At 33.8% G+C, this 22,557-nt stretch overlaps 1 protein-coding gene and 1 pseudogene across 1 annotated transcript; both read right to left on the bottom strand.

Annotated features, from left to right (window-relative positions):
• Positions 1–9,990: 9,990 nt before the first annotated feature.
• Positions 9,991–19,868, bottom strand: LOC132270396 (receptor-like protein EIX2; annotated as a pseudogene).
• A 1,199-nt stretch (positions 19,869–21,067) lies between these two features.
• On the bottom strand, positions 21,068–22,136 carry LOC132271857 (receptor-like protein EIX1). The gene has a single exon (XM_059773358.1). It carries the CDS (start codon positions 22,083–22,085, stop codon positions 21,609–21,611), a length of 477 nt encoding a protein of 158 aa, XP_059629341.1. The 5' UTR covers positions 22,086–22,136; the 3' UTR covers positions 21,068–21,608.
• Positions 22,137–22,557: the final 421 nt, after the last annotated feature.

Genomic DNA, 22,557 nt, shown 5'->3' with positions numbered 1-22,557 from the left:
GAGCGCCAATACCATCTCCCTATTATCTGAATTTAGTCATTGTTGTAGCTCAGTATAGGGTACGAGTGTTACGACAGAGAGTTACTACGAGTGTAAAACGTCCATTGGGTATAGAGTTTAGCCCAGCATAAGAGATACGGTAGGATACTAAATAATCGGTGGATCAACAAAACATATTTAAAAAAATATTCTACCAATTATTCTTTTTGTTGATACCTTGAACATCATAGGAGGCAATGAATGAGGAAGTTGACTGTTTTTTAATATATTTTTAAAAATCGTTGAAAACGGTTCTACAAGTTATTTCTTTAAGAAAAAATTTTAAAATAATTATTTTAATAAAATTAAATTTTAAGAAGCACATTCGTATTCTATTAAACCAAGAATATATTGGCATCCATTAAATAAAAATATTTGATTAATTAGGAATTCTACTACTTAACTATTTTAATGCAACTTGATCCAATGATTTATCATCACACTTAATAACTATTCAATTTTAAGCTAACCATCATTATAAAATACAAAAACACGTGTATTTGTATATGTGCACATATTCATGTCCATAGTCTCATATACAAATGTTTTTGACTAAAAGTGTTATTTGATAATTGAATTGATTAGTCCTTAATTTTTAATTTAATTATTATTTCCGTACCAAAATAAATTTCCCTTTTGAAATTTAGTTTCTTAAGATGGTGAATTTTTATATATTTTTATTGCATTGATAGTGAATGAATTATTAAATTTATCAAATGACACATTTATTTTGAGACAATACAAAATGAAAAGATTAGCCATTTATTTTGAAACTAAGGAAGTACTTTTAAAATTAAGTATATCCTATAAGTCTATATCAATACTAAAAATTCATTTACCACTGAACTTTTTAAAAGAGTATCATATAATTTTCATCCTTTTACAAATTCTTAAAAGTAAGTTGTCCATTTTAAATCACTTTGCTACATAGACTTGGAGAAAAATTTAAATGCTCTAGCTACAGTGATGATATACTATCATCAACTGATTAAAAATTGACAAGTGGTGATATGATTTATCAAAATAAAACACTTCTATTTATGTGACATAATATAATTGATTGATAAAACAGATTATGTAACGGTGTAAGAAAGTCTACTTGAACCATACCTTACATTTTAGAAGATAATGAAGTATCAGTGACTTGCAACTTAGGTTTTGATTGTCAGAAAGGAGAAATACTTTATTGCTCCAATAGTATTGATGACATGGTATTGATGAGATGGTATTACTAACTGATTAAATAATAATTGAACACACTAAATTAAAACACTTTTACTTTGTGACAAAATATAATCGATTGTTGAAGCGAATAACGTAATATAACGGGTGGAAAGAAGTCTTTCTCGTCAAAAAGGATATATATATTTTTTCCTATTGGCCTTGAAATTTATTAAGTGGTTGTCTGTTAATCCTAGTGTAACATGCTCTATCATGCTTAGGAGATCCAAAGTTACCTTAATGCTTAACCAAAAGGTATTCTCTGCGGCCCTTGACGTTTCGAAGAATCAAACGCCAAAGTAATATTTCAAATCATTTGAAGGCTAATACAGAGGGAATCAAATTTCAAAGTTTGCCACCATCGAATCCGCAGGTCAACTAGATATAATTAATAATATGATTTTTTGTTCCGCCATTTACTTACTTCTTTTCAGGTTTATGAATGATTTTTTGTTCCGATGGAAGAATGATTTTTTGTTTTTTCTTTTATATCTTCCCTCCACCCCTATTCCTTCTTTCATACCAAACAGAACATTAATAATAATCGATTGACATTCTTTTTATAATTAAAGAGAGGAAAAGATAAAATAAAATTTGTGGAGACATAAAACCTTAAAAGAGGAAAAAGAAAAAGGAAAAAAAGAAGAGATTATTTAGTGTTGGTGGATTAGGATTCATAGACATTAAGATTTGCAATTATTAGATGAATTTGGAATGTCTTTGATGAGGCCAGCCACTGTACCTGGAAGGCTTGGACTAAATTGAATCTTTTAAACAAATTGAAGCTTTTGTGACTTGAAAGATCATGCCAGACCATTCATGGAGTTGGGCGAACTTAGAAAATTTGCTAGGCCCTACATTAGGCATGAAGTGGCTGTTGGGGTTTCTCTCCAACATGGGAGAGAGCTCAAGAAACTCATTACCGATGGCAGTCCATTTGGATGTTTAAGCCTATTTGAAAGTTCTTTTATTAACCGTGGAGGAATTAGGAAAAAATATATTATATTACCAAAGAGACGGAGGGTTTGAGTTCTACAGGGACAAAAGGGCGCGTAAATTTCTTGCTATTGAAAAATTATATATGTAATATATCATAGGGCGAATTGTAAAAAAACTCCCCTCGACTTTTACCTATTTGCAAAAAATATTAACCTCCCTTAATTATATCATGAGTGGTCATTTTAATTAACTTATGTTAGAGTGATTGTGTGATAAAACTTTTCGGACAAAATTACCCTTAAAATGAAACATCCGTTTGAGTGATTGTGTGATAAAATTTTTGGACGAAATTACCCTTAAAATCAAAACAATACATTAGTATTACTAAAGTACCTACCATTCAAAAAAAAAAATTTAACTGCATAAAAAAATAAAACGAGGCCTCTGATTTTGAAACGAGGCCTTTGATTTTTTCTTTTGAAATGTTCTTGCATTTGGAATATATATAGTAATATGTTAGTTATTTATCAAATGTCAACTTAAATTGATTTTGATAAAAAAAAAAAAAAAAAAAATACTTGTACCCTGATTTTTATAAAATAAGATAAAGAAAGAGATATATACAAGAGATCCAAAAATATCAGTACCATGATTTTTTATAAAATTTAAAAGTAAAAATTTAACAAACTACGTAGCAAAATCATCTCATAATTAGGAGAAAGTGGCTTTTTTCATTTATATATATATATATATATATATGTGTGTGTGTGTGTGTGTGTGTGAGCATATCACAATTTAGTAGAAAAGTATTGAGATTAAGATTTAGGATATTTAAATAAATCAAATTTTATGTCATAATAAATGCTTTGCCAACCGAATAAATAAATAATTAAAGATAGTCTAAACAAATATTTGTTATTTAAGTGAAATATCTTTTGACTAATTAAAAAAAAAAAAAAAAAAAAGTGTGAAATATTAGCATATGCATAATTTTTTAGAATATTATAAATTCTACTTTTAAATTTCATAAAAAATAACTGATATTTTTGGATCTCTGGTATTATATCTCTCTCTTTATCTTATTTTATAAAAAATTATGGTACAAGTATTTTTTTTTTTCACTAAAATCAATTTAAGTTGACATTTGATAATTAGTATATATATTCCAAATGCAATAACATTTGGAAAGAAAAAATCAAAGGCCTCATTTCATAATAAGAGCCCTCGTTTTAGTGTTTTATGCAGTTAAAAAAATAAAAATAAAGTGAGTGGTGTGTACTTTAGTAATACAAATGTATTGTTTTAATTTTAAGGGTAATTTCGTCTGAAAATTTTATCACACAATCACTCTCTAACATAGGTTAGTTAAAATGACCATCTCATGATAGTTGAGGGATATTAATTGCTAAAGATATTCATAAGGGGTTTTTTTTACAAACAGGTAAAAGTCGATGGAGGGTTTTCGCAATTCACCCTATATTATATGCTTATTAAGATTTTTGGCCCTTAGAAAGAGAAATTGTGACATTTTGGTAAATTAAGGTGAAATGTTGGCAGAATGCTTTGATGTTAGGAAGTTCTGTGAGATATAAATTTGTAGTTGACATATTTCATTATCAAAACGAGTTCGATTAAGTTGTAAATTTTTAGTCTGATTTGTCAAGAATCAAGATCGGAAGCGGAATTAAAAAAGTGATTTGTTCATACTTTGAAACACTCTGTGATGATGAGAACAACATTTTAAGAAGGTAAGAGAGTGTGTGAGAACACTTTGGAGATTCAAAATTGGTGTTTTTCAAGTCTGGCCAACTTAAACCTGTTCAACCACTCTGAACCGATTCAAGTGTTAAAAATTATTTTCTTCGAAAACTCACTGGCCAACTTGAACTGGTTCAATCACTCTGAATCGGTTCAAGTGTCAATAATTATTTTATTCGAAAACTCACTGGCTAACTTGAACCGATTCAAGGTCTTTAGACAGTTTTGGTAACTTAGTTTCCTAATCTATTTTGGTTTCCTATTGTGCATAAACTTTTACTATTGTAATTATATACAAAATTGACTTATTTTTCAAGATCAATTAGGTTTTCAAAAGTCTATAAAAATATGTTTTCTCACTTAGGATTTTACGGTTTTTTTCATACAAAATTCAAATTTAATTGAGAGCCAAGTTTGTAAGATTTTTATTTAGAAAATAAATCTGATTTTTCTGATTTTGTTTTTGAGAGCACACACATAAACACAAGAGTGAGTGCTATTCTCTATTTGACATAAGCAGAATCGATAAATTTGTTCACGAGCAATAGATTACCTTTGACTCCGAGAGAGGGACGGATCTGTGAAGGGCTCAGTGGAGGCATCCGCCCCTACTGAAAATTTTTATTATTATATTTTATATCCCTAAATTTATATTTTTTTGTATTTATATTCATAAAATTTTGAAATTATCCCCACTGAAATTATGAAAATACCCCTCTATATAAATTTGCCCCTTCATATCAATTTTTAGATCCGTCTCCGCTTCGAGATCGTAAGCGGATGAACAAGCAAAAATAAATAAATAAAGAAATAAATAAGATTAGTTTTGTCATTTTTTTTATTTATAATATTTGTTGGAGTGGTAGAGTATAATAGTGAGCGCCAATACCATCTCCCTGTGATCTGAATTCAGTCATTGTTGTAGCTCAGTATAGGGTACGAGTGCTAGGAGAGAGTTACTACGAGTGTAAAACGTCCATTGGGTATAGAGTTTAGCCCAGCATAAGAGATACGGTAGGATACTAAATAATCGGTGGATCAACAAAACATATTTAAAAAATTATTCTACCAATTATTCTTTTTGTTGATTCCTTGAACATCTTCGGAGGCAATGAATGAGGAAGTTGACTTGTTTTTAATATATTTTTAAAAAATTTCGTTGAAAACGGTTCTACAAGTTATTTCTTTAAGAAAAAATTTTAAAATAATTATTTTAATAAAATTAAATTTTAAGAAGCACATTCGTATTCTATTAAACCAATAATATATTGGCATCCGTTAAATAAAAATATTTGATTAATTAGTAATTCTACTAAACTATTTTAATGCAACTTGATCCAATGATTTATCATCACACTTAATAACTATTCAATTTTAAGCTAACCATCATTATAAAATACAAAAACACGCGTATGTGTATATGTGCACATATTCATGTCCATAGTCTCATATTCAAATGTTTTTGACTAAAAGTGTTATTTGATAATTGAATGGATTAGTACTTAATTTTTAATTTAATTATTATTTCCGTACCAAAATAAATGTCTCTTTCGAAATTTAGTTTCTTAAGATGATGAATTTTTATATATTTTTATTATATTGATTGTGAATGAATTATTAAATTTATCAAATGACACATTTATTTTGAGACAATACAAAATGAAAAGAGTAGACATTTATTTTGAAATTAAGGGAGTACTTTTAAAATTAAGTATATCCGATAAGTCTATATCAATACTAAAAATTCATTTACCACTGAACTTTTTAAAAGAGTATCATATAATTTTCATCCTTTTACAAATTCTAAAAAGTAAGTTGTCCATTTTAAATCACTTTGCTACATAGACTTGGAGAAAAATTTAAATGCTCTAGCTACAGTGATGATATACTATCATCAACTGATTAAAAATTGACAAGTAGTGATATGATCTATCAAAATAAAACACTTCTATTTATGTGACATGATATAATTGATTGATAAAACAGATTACGTAATGCTGTAAGAAAGTCTACTTGAACCATACCTTACATTTTAGAAGATAATGAAGTATCAGTGACTTGCAACTTAGGTTTTGATTGCCAGAAAGGAGAAATACTTTATTGCTCCAATAGTATTGATGACATGGTATTGATGAGATGGTATTACTAACTGATTAAATAATAATTGAATACACTAAATTAAAACACTTTTACTTTGTGACAAAATATAATCGATTGTTGAAGCGAATAACGTAATATAACGGGTGGAGAGAAGTCTTTCTCGTCAAAAAGGATATATATATTTTTTCTTATTGGCCTTGAAATTTATTAAGTGGTTGTATGTTAATCCTTGTGTAACAAGCTCTACCATGCTTAGGAGATCCAAAGTTACCTTAATGCTTAACAAAAGGTATTTTTTGCGGCCCTTGACGTTTCGAAGAATCAAACGCCAAAGTAATATTTCAAATCATTTGAAGGCTAATACAGAGGGAATCAAATTTCAAAGTTTGCCACCATCGAATCCGCAGGTCAACTAGATATAATTAATAAAATGATTTTTTGTTCCGCCATTTACTTACTTCTTTTCAGGTTTATGAATGATTTTTTGTTCCGATCGAAAGAAGTTTGTTTTTTCCTTTATATCTTCCCTCCACCCCTATTCCTTCTTTCATACCAAACAGAACATTAATAATATTGGATTGACATTCTTTTTATATTTAAAGAGAGGAAAAGATAAAAAAAAGTTTGTGGAGACTTAAAAACCCTAAAAAGAGGAAAAAGAAAAAGGAAAAAAAGAAGAGATTATTTAGTGTTGGTGGATTAGGATTCATCGATATTAAGATTTGCAATTATTAGATGAATTTGGAATGTCTTTGATGAGACCAACCACTGTACCTGAAGGCTTGGACTAAATTGAATCTTTTAAAAAAATTGAAGCTTTTGTGACTTGAAAGATCATCCCAGACCATTCATGGAGTTGGGCCAACTTAGAAAATTTGCTAGGCCCTGCATTAGGCATGAAGTGGGTGTTGGGGTTTCTCTCCAACATGGGAGAGCTCAAGAAACTCATTACCGATGGCAGTCCATTTGGATGTTTTAGCCTATTTGAAAGTTCTTTTATTAACCTGGAGGAATTAGGAAAAAATATATTATATTACCAAAGAGAAGGAGGGTTTGAGTTCTACAGGGACAAAAGGGTGCGTAAATTTCTTGCTAATGAAAATTATATATGTAATATATTATACGGCGAATTATAAAAAAATCCTCCTTGACTTTTACCTGTGTTGCAAAAAATCCCTTTATGAATATCTTCAGCAATTAACCCCCCTCAACTATCTTGAGGAGTCATTTTAATTAACCTCTATTAGAGTGATTATGTGAGGAAAATTTTAGGACAAAATTACCCTGTGATTGTGTGATAAAATTTTCGGACGAAATTATCCTTAAAATCAAAATAATACATTAGTATTACTAAAGTACCTACCACTTAATTATTTTTTTTTTAACTGCATAAAACAATAAAACGGGGCCTCTGATTTTGAAATGAGGCCTTTGATTTTTTCTTTTGAAATGTTCTTGCGTTTGGAATATATATAGTAATATGTTAGTTATTTATCAAATGTCAACTTAAATTGATTTTAGTTAAAAAACTAAACTTGTACCATGATTTTTATAAAGAAAGCGATATATACGAGAGATTCAAAAATATCAGTATTATGATTTTTAATAAAATTTAAAAGTAAATATTTATCAAACTACGTGACAAAATCATCTCATAATTAGGAGGAAGTGGCTTTTTTCATTTATATATATATATATGTGTGTGTGTGTGTGTGTGTGTGTAGCATACCACAATTTAATAGAAAAGTATTGGGATTGAGATTTATGATGTTGAAATAAATCAAATTTTATGTCATAATAAACGCTTTTCCTATAAAAAAATAATAATAATAATAATTAAAGATAGTCTAAACAAATATTTGTTATTTAAGTGAAATATCTTTTGACTATTAAAAAAAAAATAAAAAATACAAAAACAAGTGTGAAAGATGAGCATATCCATAATTTTTTAGAATATTACAAATTTCTAATTTTAAATTTTATAAAAAATAATGGTAATATTTTTGGATCTTTGGTATATATATCTCTTTTTTTTATCTTATTTTATAAAAAATCATTGTACAAGTTTTTTTTTTTTTTCACCAAAATCAATTTAAGTTGACATTTGATAAATAACTACCCTATTAGTATATATATTCCAAATGCAATAACATTTGGAAAGAAAAAATCAAAGGCCTCGTTTTATGCAGTTAAAAAAATAAAAATAAAGTGAGTGGAGTGTGCTTTAGTAATACTAATGTATTGTTTTGATTTTAAGGGTAATTTCGTCCCAAAATTTTATCACACAATCACTGTAAAAGAGGTTAGTTAAAATGACCCCTTCATGATAATTGAGGAGGATTAATTGCTAAAGATATTCATAAGGGGAGTTTTTTGCGAAGGGGTGCAAGTCGAGGGTTTTTTTTTTTTTGCAATTTACCTTATATTATATTGCTTTTTAAGATTTTTGGCCCTTAGAAAGAGAAATTGTGACATTCTGGTAGATTAAGGTGAAATGTTGGCAGAATGCTTTGATGTTAGGAAGTTCTGTGAGATATAAATTTGTAATTGGCATATTTCGTATCAAAACAAGTCCGATTGAGTTGTAAATTTTTAGTCCGATTTGTCAAGAATCAAGATCGGAAGAAGAATTGAAAAAGTGATCGTGTTCATACTTCGATACACTATGGGATGATGAGAACAATGTTTTAGGAAGGTAAGAGAGTGTGTGAGGACACTTTGGAGATTCAAAATTAGTGTTTTTCAAGTTTGGCCAACTTGAACTTGTTCAACCATTCTGAACCGATTCAAATGTCCAAAATTATTTTCTTCGAAAACTTACTGGCCAACTTGAACTAATTCAACCACTCTAAACCGGTTCAAGTGTCAATAGTTATTTTATTCGAAAACTCACTTGCCAACTTGAGCCGGTTAGATTGTGTTGGTAACTTAGTTTCCTAATCTATTTTGATTTCCTTTTGTGCATAAACTTTTACCATAATAATTATACACGAAATTGACTTGTTTTCCAAGATCAATTAGGTTTTCAAAAGTCTGTACATACATGTCTTCTCACTTAGGATTTTACGTTTTTTTGCATACAAAATTCAGATTTAATTGAGAGCAAGGTTTGTGAGATTTTTATTTAAAAAATCAATCTGATTTTTCTAATTTTATTTTTGAGAGCACACATATACACACAAGAGTGATTTATGAGTGTTATTCTCTAACTAACACAAGTGATAAATTTGCTCACAAGGAATAGATTACCTTTGACTCCATAAGGTGGGTGTTTTGAATCCACAAAACAAAAGATAATTTTAGAGAAATCTGATATTTGTATTAATAATTGAATGAATTAATGAATTTCTTTGCCATCGCAGTACATGTATTTTTAATAAAATAAAATCCTAAAACTTTAAAGGGAACTAATTCCTATAGGAAAATATAAAAAAAAAAAAAAAAAAAAGGAAACAAAATGAAAAATATAAAAATTACCTAAAACTAAAAACTCTCTAAAATATCAAATAAACAAATAAACCTAATTAAAAATATACTAAAATCTGTCCTACATCAATCTTTTCCATTTCAAAGAAACTCGTCATCGAATTTAATCATATATGAGTATGAACAAAATTAGATACTATGAACACCTTGATCTTGATTCTTCATGATCAACTTGCTTCAATATTTCTTTCCATTTTTCCTTCAACTTCAACTGTGATCCATGACGAAGGTACATCATTAAAGCTAAATTATCAAATCTAAATCCATTAAAGCTAAATTCATTAGAGTTGTAGTCATCCTGCCAGCCCCTCACACTTGAAAAAAGAAATGAAAAAAGAAATATCAGTACTTCCCTTTGTCTTTGATTGTATAGGCGTGGATCCCACGCCCAAAGATAATCCCACGAAATATAATTGGAGTGTTGATTTTTTTTTAGATCAAACCTATTCAGCTTGTCCAAGGGAATTGAAGACCATCTTTATCTTTGGCGCAAACTATGACAACATCCTCACCATGTTCGTGTTCAAGCTCCTCCACCTTATCATCATCTTTACTCTTTAAATATGGGTTCACGTCATTACTGGATATCACACTGCCGGCAAAAATCTCACTGCCATCATCCACTTTTTCAATTAAAAATTTTTCTTCACTAGAATCAAAGCAAACTTCTACATCATCTTGGACATTTAATTGGGAAACTTCAGTGATCTTGTTCTCAAATAATTCATGTTGCTCATTTTGAGTAATGGATCTCTCACCACCACCATCAACTTCCTTAACTTCATCGTCTTCAACCACAAGAGTGGAAGCAACTGTGAATTATACGCAGCGAAATATTTAAAAAATTTTGTATTTTTAAAAATAGATCTTGTATTTTTCTAACTTACCTTATTTTAATAATTAAATACTTAATCATATGCAGATAAAATAAGTAAAGTAAAAGTTAGAGATACACTAGGATTTTTAGCGAGGAAACCAGTTGATAAAATACGTTGATAAAATACGTTAACTGTTTATGCAAAAAAAAACCTCGTGGACTGTGCAGTCCAAAGTAAACCGATCTACTATGTTTGAAACAAAGTAAACTGAATATTGACTCTGGCTCACACCCTATCGTTCTACCAAACACCAATTGCTGACAATCCTCTAGCTTTGCGACGTTCCATCCAACAACAACTTGATCTCAGGCTTATACTTGATCTTTGTAAAAGAGTAACAAGTAGATCAGACAACATTCCTCGAATGCTCCAACCCTTTCAAAGTGTGATTGCTTTTACTTCTGTTCTTCAATATCTGAATTTGATGTAAAAGTAGATCTGCTTTTCTCTAATCGTCGTAGATGCAACTGTATGATCACAATCAGGATTTTGAACACCACAACTCTAAACTCACTATATGTTTATATGTATATGTTCTAGAAAGATGACATAGAAATCTCTTGAATTTTCTGCAAAGCTAATCTTCCTAAGGCTTTTATAAATAATGAAGTTGTAGTAGTAAAACCATTCATAAACCTAGATGTGTATCAAAGTTTATATAGAGTTTTCAAAGTCTCATTCCTTCTGAAAATAAAGAAAATTTCGTGCATAGGACTTTTGGTATACTTCTAAACCAAATAGGAAGTTCAAAACTGATCAGGACTAAGTTTCCAAAAACTGAAACAACAATGTTACCTGTAAGAGGATCTTGGTGCTGGTTCCCAAATGACAAAATTGATTTTTCTCGAATCTCAGCATCTTGAACCGGTTCCCAAATTCAGGTACTGGTTCCCACTTGACATAATCCAATCTGAACATGGAATTTCTTTTTGGTAATTCTAAAAAATATACCTTTTAGGTATTTGTGTCCTAAGTGAGAAACGTCTTCCTAATGTGTTATTCTTTCCTTTTCAATGATCAACAGTACTTTCTTATTCTGAACAACCTTCCATATTTCGCAGTATATGATAACTGAAATTACATCTCGACTAGGACTTGTTTTGTTACCAAAATTTGCCAATTACAAAAATATATTTCACAGCAGCAAAATTTTTCTTCAGATCAATTCCTCGAGAATTACTGTTTGCATTAACAAAATTATTATTATTCTTTATGTCACTATCTTTCTTGTAAATTTTCTGTGTCGAATTTTTGACAGATGGACTATCTTTTCGACAATTCTGATATTTTTGAAACATTAACTCTTCATAATTTGATGGTAGAAATTTAGCCATGAACATCCGTTTCATCTTGTACCACAACCGAACAAGATGTGATCCCTCTATCCTTCAATGAAACTATATTTGTTCCCACCAAATTGAAGCCAATCCTTTAAGCTTGAAGGCAACAAGCCGAACTTGCTTCTTTTCAAGTACATCAAAATATTCAAAAAACTCTTCTACTTCTTCAATCCAGTTCAAGACATCTTCAATAATAAAACTTCCATTGAAAGTAAGTAGACCAATTCACGATTGTTATGTCTACCTCAATCATGGAATATGCACTCCTCATCATCAGAAGAATCATCGAAATAATCTGCATAGGTTGGAGGCCTACGTGGATAAACAGGAACATAACCCATGCTCGGTTGGCTGTGAGACACATCATCAACGCGAACATGAACTGAACCATTAACCTAGTTGCCAATTCTAAAACCAGTTGCTACGAACATATCTTGAGTATGCATGGCTGCCTAAGGGGCCTTCACTATGTGATCATCGTCAGCAAAGTGGGTGCTACGAAAACGATGACCTGCCATCAGACCAGGAAAATACAAGGCTTTGATACCAATTGACGTAAGCGGAAATGATAAATTTGTTCACGAGGAATATATTACCTTAAATCCACAAGGTAGGTATTTTGAATTCACAAAACAAAGGATACTTTCAGAGAAATATGATATTTGTATTAATAATTGAATAAATGAATGAATTTCTATGCCATCGCAGTACATGTTTTTATAATAAAATAAAATCCTAAAACTTTAAAGGAAACTAATTCTAATACGAAAATAAAAATACAAGGAAACAAAACTAAAAATATAAAAATTACCTAAGACTAAAAACTCTCTAAAAATATCAAATAAACAAATAAACCTAATTAAAAAAATACTAAAATTTGTCCTACATCACTATCTCATCAGAATTGGAGCATAATTGAAGATTCAGAGATTTCGAAAAGCAAAATTCATTTCATTTACAACAAATTCATATTTAAAGAAGAAAGACGTTTAGATCACACTTTGAATGGGTCAAGGCACTTTGCGAAGTGTTGTTAATCTACCAACAATCCTTCTACAAGGTTGAAGGAGTAAGTTTGAAGTCGATTGAGAGCTGTTGGATGGGGGAGTCGCAAAGTCAGGGGTGTTCAGCGAGTTGGGTATTGGTAGAGTGAAGGGGTGTGAGCCTGAGTCAAATATGGCAAAAAATAGTGGATCATTTTACGCTTGGGATATCACAAAAAATCTCTAGGTTTTCCAATTGGCTTCTTTGCTAAAATCCGGTGTCACTCTAACTTTACTTGCATTTTTTTTACTTTGTGATTTGATTAATTTAATTACTTTTAATTTGGTAAATTTAATTTAAGCAAAAAATCGGTTAAAAGAACAAGTTGAACCTATTCACCTCCCCTCTAGGTTGCTAATCCATATTATATTCCACAACCACTATGCATTGTGCAACTTACAAGTTCACCTTCATTGGTCATACTTTCATTTTGATTCTTTTACGGTGTTTTCCTTTCAGCTCTACACTGGTGACATTTGTTTGTTCTTGTTGATGGAATTCATCTTATTTTGGTGAAGCTTGTTACTGTGGGCATCAAAGGGTTATATTTCCTTAATGATTATGCCATTTGTGAATCCTTAAGTTTAATTTAGAGAAGATCAATTGTGTAACCTCATTATTTTACATTGTTAAAGATATAATTCGAATTTGTCAGGTAAATTTCCAACTTGAAGGGGTTTTTCTCGTATATCTTGGTATTTGATTCAATTGGAATGTATTGGTCCAGTGGCCGGGCTGCCACGCATTGACAATGCCACACAAAGTTTTAACAAGTTTTCCATCAACAAACTGTGCCTTGCAAGCTGCATTACATACGAAGTAAAAAAAAAAAATTGAGGTTCGCTACATTTAGAAAAATTAATAATAGTGACAGAGAACACAACACTCAATGATGAAATGTTATTTTGTGTTGAACTAGTAACTTGATTTCTAAAATACTGCATGTATATATATGCTTACTCAAGAGCTTACGTTATGAATCAATTAGGGCACTCCATGAGGTTTCCTCGATGAGTGAGTTAGTGCAAGGTGTTAAATTTGAATGAAATTTAGAAATTAGAATGTGCATATTGTTGTGATTTATTTAATTTTTAATTACGGATAGTTGTACGTGAATGTCTTAATAAAATATTTATTTTAAAATGATTTAGTCAATAAATTGAATTTGATTGCACAAAGTTGGACTTCATGTTAGTTTTGGGAGAGGATGGAAGCTATATATGTGTTGTTCCACATTACACTTTTACAGGAAAATATATATAACGTGTATGTATGTAAATATGCCAACCATTAATCGATCAAGTATGAGAATATGAGAACGGTCCTTTTTTTCTTTTTCTTTTTCCTTTTTTTAATTTATCCCAGCTTCTAGGACAAAAGGACATAATTATTTTTGTATTTTTAATTTCAATTTCAAATGAACGCTTAATCGGGACAAAGAATTAAAATTGCAATTCAATTCTACATGAATTCTAAAATTGGCCCAAACAAATGCAATTGAAATTGAATTTCTTGAATGTCAATTACATGAAATTGAAAGTTCAATTTAATTCTAATTTTATTCAACCGAACCCAACCTTATTATATTTTCTTCGAACTTAATTTAATGCCTTTAAAGGTGATTTCGCCCCATTAAAAATGCATTATTCTTGGTAACATCTTTTGGTGCATATGGTTGACAGGCGGTTCCAACATTTGATAATGTGCCCTCAAAATCAAAGGCCTCTTCTGAATGCCCAAATAATATATGTTCCTTTATAAATCCTCTAAACAACATAAAAACTATATATAATAATTACAAACACTAGTACTAGAAACCCAAAAAAAAACGGAGAGGAAAAGTTCGAGAGTGAAGGGAGATTATATAAAAACAAGAGTCTACTATTTATAATGATGAGCCTTTGGTTTATTGTGGCCCATTTAAGTTCTGCCATTAAAGTCTATAAATATTGGGACAATATGATTCAAAATGAATGATTCATTAATTAGGACAAGTTTTGCCCTAATCGGTGAGTAGGTTAAACTTACTGACTTTTTACGTGGTCTAATCATAAATGCATAAATAATTTATAATTAAAAAATTAAAAAATTGATAAATAAGGAAATAAGAGAGAGTGATTGAATTAATTCCCAAAAAAAAGTTATTGTTCTTATTTATCATTTTCTTGATTTTGTAATTACAAATTATTTGCGCATTTATGATTGGATCACATAAGCGATTAGTAGGGACGACCTACTCATGGGTGAGTAGCCAAGTTTTGTCCAATTAATTAAGTGGGAAACATCCCACTTAAATGCAATAATTTAAACAAGACACATTGTAGCTTAGTGGTATTTCAGGGATTAATTCAAATCCTGATAGGAATAAGTAGGTGGGTGAATTTCTTATCAAGAGAAAAAAATGCAAACATTTAAAATTTTGGGTAGCATTTTTAATTGATTTAAATCCAACCTTAATCTCAGGTCTAGTCATTAAAGTTTCCAATAATCAAAGGATCAGAGTAAGAAAGTGGAATTCAAGAATCAAATTAAGCACTATTAATTGGATCAGTAACTTGAGATGATATAATTAAACTAATTTCGCTTGTCAATTCAGGTAATTAAATCTCTCATATCTCTCCTAAAATTAAATTGAATTGAGATTTCAAAACCCTCTTAAAAAAAGTAATTGCAACTGTGTGCAAGCAGCTTGTTTACTGATGATGACGATGATGATAGGGAATTGATGTAAGAGGAAGATGCAAGCATACTTGAATCAACTTCACAAGAAGAAAATCATATATTAGATTACATAGATAGAAAAGATCTACACTTCTTTATTTATGCATACCGTATCATCCACGTGAAAATATAGCAGCACGAAACTTATACCAAATGTTATCCATGAACCGAAAACATACAAATCTCCATGACTTGTTAAAACAAAAATGGACCGGCTACACCCCAAAATCCCACCACAAATCCTAGTGCCATGCTCACATAAAACCAATCCACTTCAAATCCATTGCCTCTTTTGTGTGCTCCATTTTGAAATGTAGATGGTGTATCATTAACACTGCAGTTGTTATTAACTGGAGGCCCACACAGATTGTTTCCAACAAAACTGGATACACTGAAACTTTGAAGTTGAGTGCTTGATGGTATCTTTCCACTCAAATTGCTGTAGGACAAGTTTAAGTGACTTAGGAATGTCAAACTTGACATGTTTGGAGGGATTTCACCAAAAAGATGATTCATGGATAAATCAATGGCTTCTAGTTGTTCCATAGTACCAATATCCTTCGGAATTCTTCCTGTCACAAGATTATATGACAAATTTAATGAATGAAGGCCCCGGAGACTTGTCAATTCCTCAGGGATCTCTCCCGATAAATTATTATCTGAAATATCCATGCTCGTAACTAGTTGAAGAATAGTGCTATATCCCGTCATTTGTCCTTTTATTACCAATAATGCATTCTCTGAAAAACCTTCAAAAGAGGCTGAAGTGCTAGTATTAGGCTAGTATGACATTTTTCTGCTTGAGTTTTGTTGTATGGCCATAGCACTCAAATTCATGAAACATGCTGGTATACTTCCTGAAAAATTATTATGTGCAAGATCCAAGATTTGAAGTGAACTGAGTGCACACAGTTTCTTAGGAATGTGGCGTTAAAACTTATTTGATCTTAAGATAAGAATCTTGAGATATGAAAGCCTTTCTCCTATCCATGTGGGTATACTTCCTGAAAATTCATTTTCACCAAAATCAATAGCCACTAACCTTATGCAATTTTGCAGTGACAGAGGTAATTTCCCAGATAGGCTATTGTTTCATAAATGCAACGATTTGAGAAAATCTAGAGATCCCATGGAGCTTGGGATTTTGCCACTTAGATTGTTATTTGCTAAATTTAAGAACTCCAAGCTATTCCAGCTCGCCCAACAGTTGGGCAATTCTCCTGACAAAAGATTTCTTTCCAGGTTAAGAAGCTGCAGGTTCTTAGATTCATCCATCTTAGAACACAAAAAATGATAAATAGATCCAGAAAATGCATTGTTTGAAAGATCAAGTGTCAATATATTTGACGACAAAAGAGGTAGTGTACCATTTAAGTGGTTGGAACTGAGGTCAATTTATGGGAACGACACAGATGCGGCTAAAAGCCCATCTACAATCTCACCATGGATATAATTGTGAGAGAAATTTAAATAGAAAATCTGACATGATAAGTTCCAAAACCACCTAGGAATGGTATCAGAAATTTCTGTATGTGATATGTCTAGAGTCCCTAATTTTTTCTGTGAATGAAGCCAATGGGGAAATTGTGGACCTAACCGACATGACCTGAATGACAATTCCTAAAGTTGGAATGGAGGAACCCAATTTGGACTGACATTCAAGAACAATTGATTCCCAGACCCATCTAGATACTTCAATCGTGTGAGGTTGGCGAAGTGGACTTCAGAGATGACACCTTGTAATGAATTTTGTGACACTGAAAGTCTCTCTAGATGTGCAAGTTGGCCAAGACTTTCAGGAAGAGGTCCACTCAAGTTATTGTTATGAAGATATAAATTCTCTAGATGTGCAAGTTGGCCAAAACTTTTAAAGAGAGGTCCACTCAAGTTATTGTTGCTAAGATATAAATTCTTCAGGGAGCATAATCTTCCCAAGGACACTGGAAGTTGACCAAAAAGAGAATTACAAGAAAGATCAAGGGTAACCAATTTTTTAGATTTTCCAAGTTCAGGAAAATGGCCCCGAAGTTTATTGGCTCTTAAATCTAGAGTTTCTATTTCATCTAAAATGCAACTAGACAAAATGTTTGAAATCTCCAATATATCACCACCAAGTTCAACACCTGCCAGTATGAGTACTTTCAAGTTGCAAAGATTTTCAAAGGATCTTGGCAATCTCCCTGTGAACAAATTCCATGATAAATCAAGATATTCAAGATGACTAAAATTAGATAGCCTATCAGGTATTGTAAAATTGAAGAAATTTCTGGACAAATCAAGGTGTTTAAGAAGGCTAAAACTAGGTAGCCACTCAAGTATTATAGAATGAAAAGAATTGGAGGACAAATCAAGGTATTCAAGAAGGCTAAAACTAGATAGCCAATCAGGTATTGTAGAATTGAAGAGATTGTAGGAAAGATCAAGATATCTAAGAGAAATGATGTTTCTCAGATCACTTGGAATTGATCCATATAAACCACATGATCTCAAATTGAGATGATCAAGGCCACGAAGACTAAGCAGTCAATCAGGTGGGATGAAGGATTCAAAAGGGTTACCAGAAAGATCAAGGATGGCAAGAGAAGTAAAATTAAGAACATGTAAAGGAGGAAAGTGATCAATCCCGCAATTGCCCAAGTGTAACTCTACCAAAGAAGGGAGCATGTTGATTTATTGCAACCAATCATGTGTTTTGCTGAGGTTCACGCTCTCTAGATCAAGGTGCTGCAACAAGGAACTACCAGAAATCCATTGAAGAGTGTGAGCATATAGATTGCCCCAATCTTCAAGTCTAAGATAGTGCAAATTGGAGAGGTTCCCCAGTTGATAAGGAATCACTCCTTCAAAATCTCCCCAAAGATGAAGGGAGTGCAAATTGGAGAGGTTCCCCAGTTGATAAGGAATCACTCCTTCAAAAGCTCCCCGAAGATCAAAGGAGTGCAAAACAGAAAGGTTTCCTAGTTGACTCGGGATGACACCTCCAAATCTAGTAAAGGAGAGATTAAGATATCTTAATGTCACGGGCTTAGAGTTTCAGCACCACTCTAGCTGCTCCCGTGCAGCACCAAGACGTTGTTTCCACTCTCGCAAGTACTTGGTCAGCCTAACTCCCGTGCACATCTTAGCCAACTCCCCTCGTGTGCTTACTAGTGTTGTAGTGGCCCTTGCCCTCTCCTCACTTGGCTTGCACACTCACACACACTAAGGCACTTAAGTTGGCAAGGAAAGAACATTTCTATTACTTCAAAGAATGCTTTATACAAAGCTAGCACTCAAACTCTTTACAAGGCTCTCAAGACTCACTCCAGGACTTGTTACCAACAAAATGAAGTCCCACTCCTATTTATAGGCATCCCCATCCCTAATGGATGGCTAGGATGCATTCTAACCGATGGTGGAGATCGATTCTCTAGAATCTTCTCACACCTTCTTCACACTTCCATATATATCTACAAGTATTTACAATATTCTAGAACTCTCCATACTACTCCACACAACTCTGGAGAACTCTAGAACCTTCCACATACTTCTACAATATTCTACACCTATCTAGAATTTTTCACATAACTCTAGACTACTCCGGAAGACTCTAGAAACTCCCATGCCATGCAATCGCCATGTAGCGTCCTCCTCAGAGTCTGCGTGTCGCTTGCGTGGCACAACCTCCATAGGCGGGGCATGACATTCTCCCCCACCCATTTTTGTGACGCCCTCGTCACGATTTCTTCAGCTGACCCAGCCTCTCGCAGGTCATCAGCACTTGCGCATATGTCCTTGACCCAAATGTACGAGCACCCTTCGGGAGATGTGAGGTCCTCACGAGCTCCATCATGTTGACTACCACCTCTGGACTCTCCTTCCTGCCCACGAGCGGCACCATGCATGCAGCCTTGCTTTCCTCGCCTCCAAGTATCATCAACGCACCAAGGCATGGTAGTGGTGCGGCGTTGTTTCTGTCCATGAACTCTAGCCCCAGCACTATGTTGTGGTCGTCCATCTCTGCAACCTGGAAGTCGGCCTTACCCTTCCACCCTTGCATGCATAGCTCCACCTCCTTGCACACTCTACTCACGTATGCCTCCTTGAAGTTGACGGCCTTGATCCAACCCTCCATCTTGAGCATATCCAAGCCAAGTCGCTGCGCCTCCTTCGGGGTAATAAAGTTGTGTGTGGCGCCCATGTCCACCAATGTTTGCATGGCTTTGCCACCAACTTGCGCATCTACATAGCGCACCCCAACTACCTTTTTCGCCTTGCCTTTCTTCTTGGTGTCATGGGTCATGTTACTCAGCATCTGCATAGCCCCCATGCACCTGTTTTCGTCGCTACCCTCATCGTCCATCTAACCCTTGCCCTTATCCTTCACAAAAGCATTCATGGTCTTCTTGTTGGGGCAGTGTCGCAATATGTGCGGCCCTTCGCACAAGTAGCACTTCGGCTCCTATTTGCCCTTGTCGTGGCGCTTCCCTTTGCCACTGGCCTTGGACCTCTCTCCATGATCCTTGCCCTTGTCATGGCCTGGGCGTCTCTCCTCATCATTGTGTTCATCATCATTGGACTTGGATGAGCCCCCTTCTTGAAGCGCCGATCTCCCCCACCTTTGCCGTGGTCCCTCTTGGGAGACGTGGCCCTCTTGTCATCACGCTTAAAGTCTTCAAGGCATTCCGCTATAGCCATTGCGGATGCCAAGTCTCTAGGCTCCCTCCTCCTAAGCTTCATGGCCACCCAAGACTGCAGCCCATCTATGAACAAGCACACGCATTGCCGCTCTAGTATCTCTGGGATCCCCAGCATCAAGTTAGAGTACTCCTTCACATACTCCCTTATGCTGCCCTTTTGCTTTAGGCGCCTTAGGTTGATCATGGCGAGGTCCTCGACTCACTCAAGGTAGAACTGCCTCTTGAGCTGCCTCTTGAACTCCTCCCATGTGTCAACCGCTCTTGCGCCTCTACCGGTGAAGCACTGCCTCCACCATAGAGCGGCAGTATCTGTGAGGTACATAGTGCCTGTCTGCATCTTCTCCTCATCATCCTAGATCTCCATGCACTCGAAGTACCGCTCCATGTGCCAGAAGAAGTTGTCAATCTGGCGCGCATTCCTTGCCCCATCATACTCCTTAAGCTCTGGCACCTTCTTCTTCCTTAGCTTCACCATGACCTCGCGCGCCTGGGAGAACTCCTTCTTGCACTCGGCAATCTCCACGCGCAAGTCGTCTACCCGATCATGCAAGTCCCTTTCCTTCTCTTATGCTTTGTTGGCGATGCCATCAATCAGCTCGTAGAGTTCTGCCATCCTTCTCTCGAGCCTGTTAAACTTGGTCTCTGTGTAGACCAAGTGTGTGGCAAGCTTCTCCTCCAAGCTCTGCTCCAAGACATGGACTTGGTGGTCTCCTCCGCTAGCCATGTATACTCCAACAAAACTCCCTTGATGAACCGGCTCTGATACCAACTATCACGGGCTTAGAGTTTCAACACCACTCTAGCTGCTCCCGTGCGGCACCAAGACGTTGTTTCCACTCTCGCAAGTACTTGGTCAGCCTAACTCCCATGCACAACTTAGCTAACACACTCCCCTCGTGCGCTTACTAGCGTTGTAGTGGCCCTCACCCTCTCCTCACTTGGCTTGCACACTCACACACACTAAGGCACTTAAGTTGGCAAGGAAAGAACACTTCTATTACTTCAAAGAATGTTTTATACAAGGCTAGCACTCAAACTCTCTACAAGGCTCTCAAGACTCACTCCAGGACTTGTTGCCTACAAAATGAAGTCCCACTCCTATTTATAGGCATCTCCATCCCTAATGGATGGCTATCTTCTCCCACCTTCTTCACACTTCCATATATATCTACAAGTATTTACAATATTCTAGAACTCTCCATACTACTGCACACAACTCTGGAGAACTCTAGAACCTTCCACATACTTCTACAATATTCTACACATATCTAGAATTTTCCACATAACTCTAGACTACTCCGAAAGACTCTAGAAACTTCCATGCCATGCAGTCGCCATGTAGCATCCTCCTTAGCGTCTGCATGTCGCCTACGTGGCACAACCTCCATAGGCGGGGCGTGACATTAAGCTCCTAACAGAACCAATGAAGCTTGGAAAATCCCATTAAAATAGTTGCCGCTAAGATCCAAGTAAGTTAGATGCTTCAAATCCAGCAAGGATGGATTTAGATTACCTCCAGTAAGCCTAGACCTCTGAAAAGCTTCATATTCATATTCATCTCTGTAATCTACAAAAGGAGTTGGAAGGTGGAGCTCCTCAACGTGGCCTGTTAAATTGTTACAGACAACTCCAACCCATTCACAACAGTCCCCTCCTCCTCTTGATTGATCAGCAGCCCATGAGAAGAGACGATTTGAAGGATCACTGAGATCTTGCTTGAATCTCAGAAGGGCTTGTCTTTCACTCTCCACGCAAACCACGTGACCAGAATTGTTGTTTCCACTGCACAAGACAATAATTGTATCAAAAGTTAGTACTACTGAAGTGATCAGAAACACAATTGCAATATTAACATTTGTCATGGATTTTGCCATAATCATGCAGGCATCTGTATAGCAACAGCTAGTAACTAAAACTATATATATTGAACCCGAAAGATTTATGGATGAGAATGGAATTGATGGAAGATGTGCAATGTATTTATAGCAGCAAGTGTCGGCCTCAACGAGTCAATGGTCTTTAAATTGTCTCTTTTCAGAAAGTCTTGCGTAATTTCATTAAATAAGAGTCTCAAAACCAAACTTTGCCCTTCAATGCTTTACCAAATACTCCTTCATGAAAAAATGTCATATAAAAATATAACCCTTTTCAGCTGTATAGTAATTTTTAGCTTTTGTTTGGATTAATGGAATTAGAAGGAAAACAGACAGAATAGAAAGAAACATACAGTAATTTCCATATTTGGTACGTTTATCATTAAACAAAAATAAAAAAATAAAAAAAATAAAAAATAAAAATTGAAGAAGAAAGATAAGGTGAGATTTGGACGCATAGCTTAACCTTCCAAAGTTG

Source organism: Cornus florida, unplaced genomic scaffold, assembly GCF_030987335.1.
Source record: "Cornus florida cultivar Cherokee Brave unplaced genomic scaffold, ASM3098733v1 CherokeeBrave_3.0.0_Hap2_Chr08, whole genome shotgun sequence".
NCBI lineage: Eukaryota > Viridiplantae > Streptophyta > Magnoliopsida > Cornales > Cornaceae > Cornus > Cornus florida.
Note: the sequence above shows the minus strand (reverse complement) of the source record. Positions and strands in the feature narration are given on the sequence as shown.